This window comes from Alosa pseudoharengus, unplaced genomic scaffold (assembly GCF_046254945.1).
Source record: "Alosa pseudoharengus isolate Yale_2024_CS ecotype anadromous, Long Island Sound unplaced genomic scaffold, YU_APseudo_1.1 YU_APseudo_1.1_scf_8, whole genome shotgun sequence".
Taxonomy (NCBI): Eukaryota; Metazoa; Chordata; class Actinopteri; order Clupeiformes; family Clupeidae; genus Alosa; species Alosa pseudoharengus.
The window spans coordinates 10,847,079-10,849,578 of NW_027468870.1; the positions used below are offsets into that span (position 1 = coordinate 10,847,079).

The 2,500-nt window shown below is 42.8% G+C and overlaps 1 protein-coding gene across 1 annotated transcript in view; it reads left to right on the forward strand.

The window, feature by feature from the left end:
- arhgap32b (Rho GTPase activating protein 32b) overlaps positions 1-2,500 on the forward strand; it is a 50,461-nt gene that overhangs the window by 37,364 nt on the left and 10,597 nt on the right. The window contains exons 13-16 of the mRNA XM_076274435.1: positions 613-762; positions 1,406-1,508; positions 1,715-1,859; positions 2,310-2,392. Of these exons, the coding sequence (XP_076130550.1) occupies positions 613-762; positions 1,406-1,508; positions 1,715-1,859; positions 2,310-2,392 (481 nt within the window). The remainder of the gene's footprint in view (positions 1-612; positions 763-1,405; positions 1,509-1,714; positions 1,860-2,309; positions 2,393-2,500) is intronic.

Sequence of the window (2,500 nt, forward strand, 5' to 3'; positions counted from 1 at the left end):
GAAAAGTGTGTGTGTTTGTTAAAAGGTTGTGTGTGTTTGTGAAAAGTGTTTGTGTTTGTTACATTTTGTGTGTTTGTGAAAAGTGTTTGTGTTTGCTAATTGTTGGTGTGTGTTTGCTAAAATGTTAATGTGTATTTGTGAGCAGGCTTTTTGTTAAAAGTTTGTGTGTTTGTGAAAAGTTTGTGTTTTTGTTAAAAGTTAAAAGTTGTCTCTGCATATATGACGGACTGAGCCAGATGATCATGTTTCTGAGAACCTGTTGGTCTTCACCTCAAACTAATCAATAACTTCCTGAGTGTGTGTTTTTTTGTGTGTGTGTGTGTGTGTGTGTGGCGCTAGGGTGCAGTATATGCCCTAGTCTGTAGGATGCGTAGATGCTGCTTGGGTATCTTTGGTCATTTGCTGGTGGGGTAATATAAGGTGCGTCTGGGATTTAGAGCGTAATGGCACATCTGGGATTGTGAGCGTGTGTGTGTGTCTGGTTTCCGCAGGAAAAAGGAAGTTCATTCTTTACATTTCCACTTCATCATACAGAAAAATTGTGTCTGTGCATTTGACTGTCCACCACTTGAACTTGAAACCACCACATCAAATTCCTGTGTGTGTGTTTAGTGTCTAAGAAGCACGGGAAGCTGATCACGTTCCTGCGCACCTTCATGAAGTCTCGGCCCAGCAAGCAGAAGCTCAAGCAGAGGGGCATCCTGAAGGAGAGGGTGTTCGCCTGCGACCTGGGGGAGCACCTGCTCAACTCAGGACAGGATGGTAAAACAAACACACACACAGACACACACACACACACACATATGAAGGAGAGGGTGTTCGCCTGCGACCTGGGGGAGCACCTGCTCAACTCAGGACAGGATGATAAAACACACACACACACAGACACACACACACACACACACACATGAAGGAGAGGGTCTTCGCCTGCGACCTGAGATAGCACCTCCCCAACTCAGTCAGGACAGGATGGTAAAACACACACACACACACACACACACACACACATATGAAGGAGATGGGGTTCGCCTGCGACCTGGGGGAACACCTGCTCAACTCAGGACAGGATGATAAAACACACACACACACACACACACACACAGAAATACACACATATGAGAGAACATCTAGTCAACTGTGTCCATGTGTATGTTTTTGTTTAGATGATCGAGTGTGTGTTGCTTATAGATGAACAAGTGTGTTATTGTAAATGAATGAGTGTGTGTTGTCATTATAGATGAACAATTGCGTGTTGTAGATGAATGAGTGTGTGTTGCCGTTATACAGTAGATGAACGATTGTGTGTTGTGGTAACTTGTGTGATCGATTGTTTGATTCCCTGTTATCTGATACATTTACATTTACATATATGTGTGTGTGTGTGTGTGTGTGTGTGTGTGTACAGTTCCTCAGGTGCTTCGAAGTTGTGCGGAGTTCATCGAGAAACATGGCATTGTGGATGGGATCTACAGGCTATCTGGAATTGCATCAAATATCCAGAAGTTACGGTGAGACTCACACACGCTCTCTCTCAGATATAGACACACACACACACACACACACACACACACACACACACACACACACACACACACACACACACACACACACACACACACACACACTCCAACCACTCCACACTTGTTACACTATAAAAGTTGTGTCTGTGTGTGTGTGTGTGTGTGTGTGTCTTTGTGCGCATGTCTGTGATCAGGCATGAGTTTGACTCCGAGCTGATCCCAGACCTGACTAAAGAGATTTACATCCAGGACATCCACTGTGTGGGGTCCCTCTGTAAGCTGTACTTCAGAGAACTGCCCAACCCGCTGCTCACATACCAGCTCTACGACAAGTTCTCCGTAAGTCTCTGTGTGTGTTTATGTTTATGTTCTTTGTAAGTCTCTCTCTGTGTGTGTGTGTGTGTGTATGTTTATGTTTCTGTGCGTTCGCATTCACATGCACCTGCGGTAGATTTCTTGTTTTCTTTGGTGGAAGTATACAGAAGGAATCTTTTGTGTTGTTTACCTTTCTCATTCTGATGTGATTCACTCATTATGATTCATTCTGATGTGAATCATTCATTAGGATTCATTCTGATGTGAATCATTCATTAGGATTCATTCTGATATGATTCATTCATTAGGATTCATTCTGATATGATTCATTCATTAGGATTCATTCTGATATGATTCATTCATTAGGATTCATTCTGATATGATTCATTCATTAGGATTCATTCTGATGTGATTCACTCATTTGGATTAGTTCTGATGTGATTCACTTTTTATCTCTCTCCTCTTCTCCCTCAGGAGGCTGTTTCCGCAGCAACGGATGATGAACGTCTCATCAAAATTCATGATGTCATTCAACAGTTACCACCCCCACACTATAGGTACACACATACACACACACACACACACACACACACACACACAGCACTTACAGAGTTAGCAGTATAGCAGAGAAGATGAATGTAGGTATTGAATGAATGTACATTACA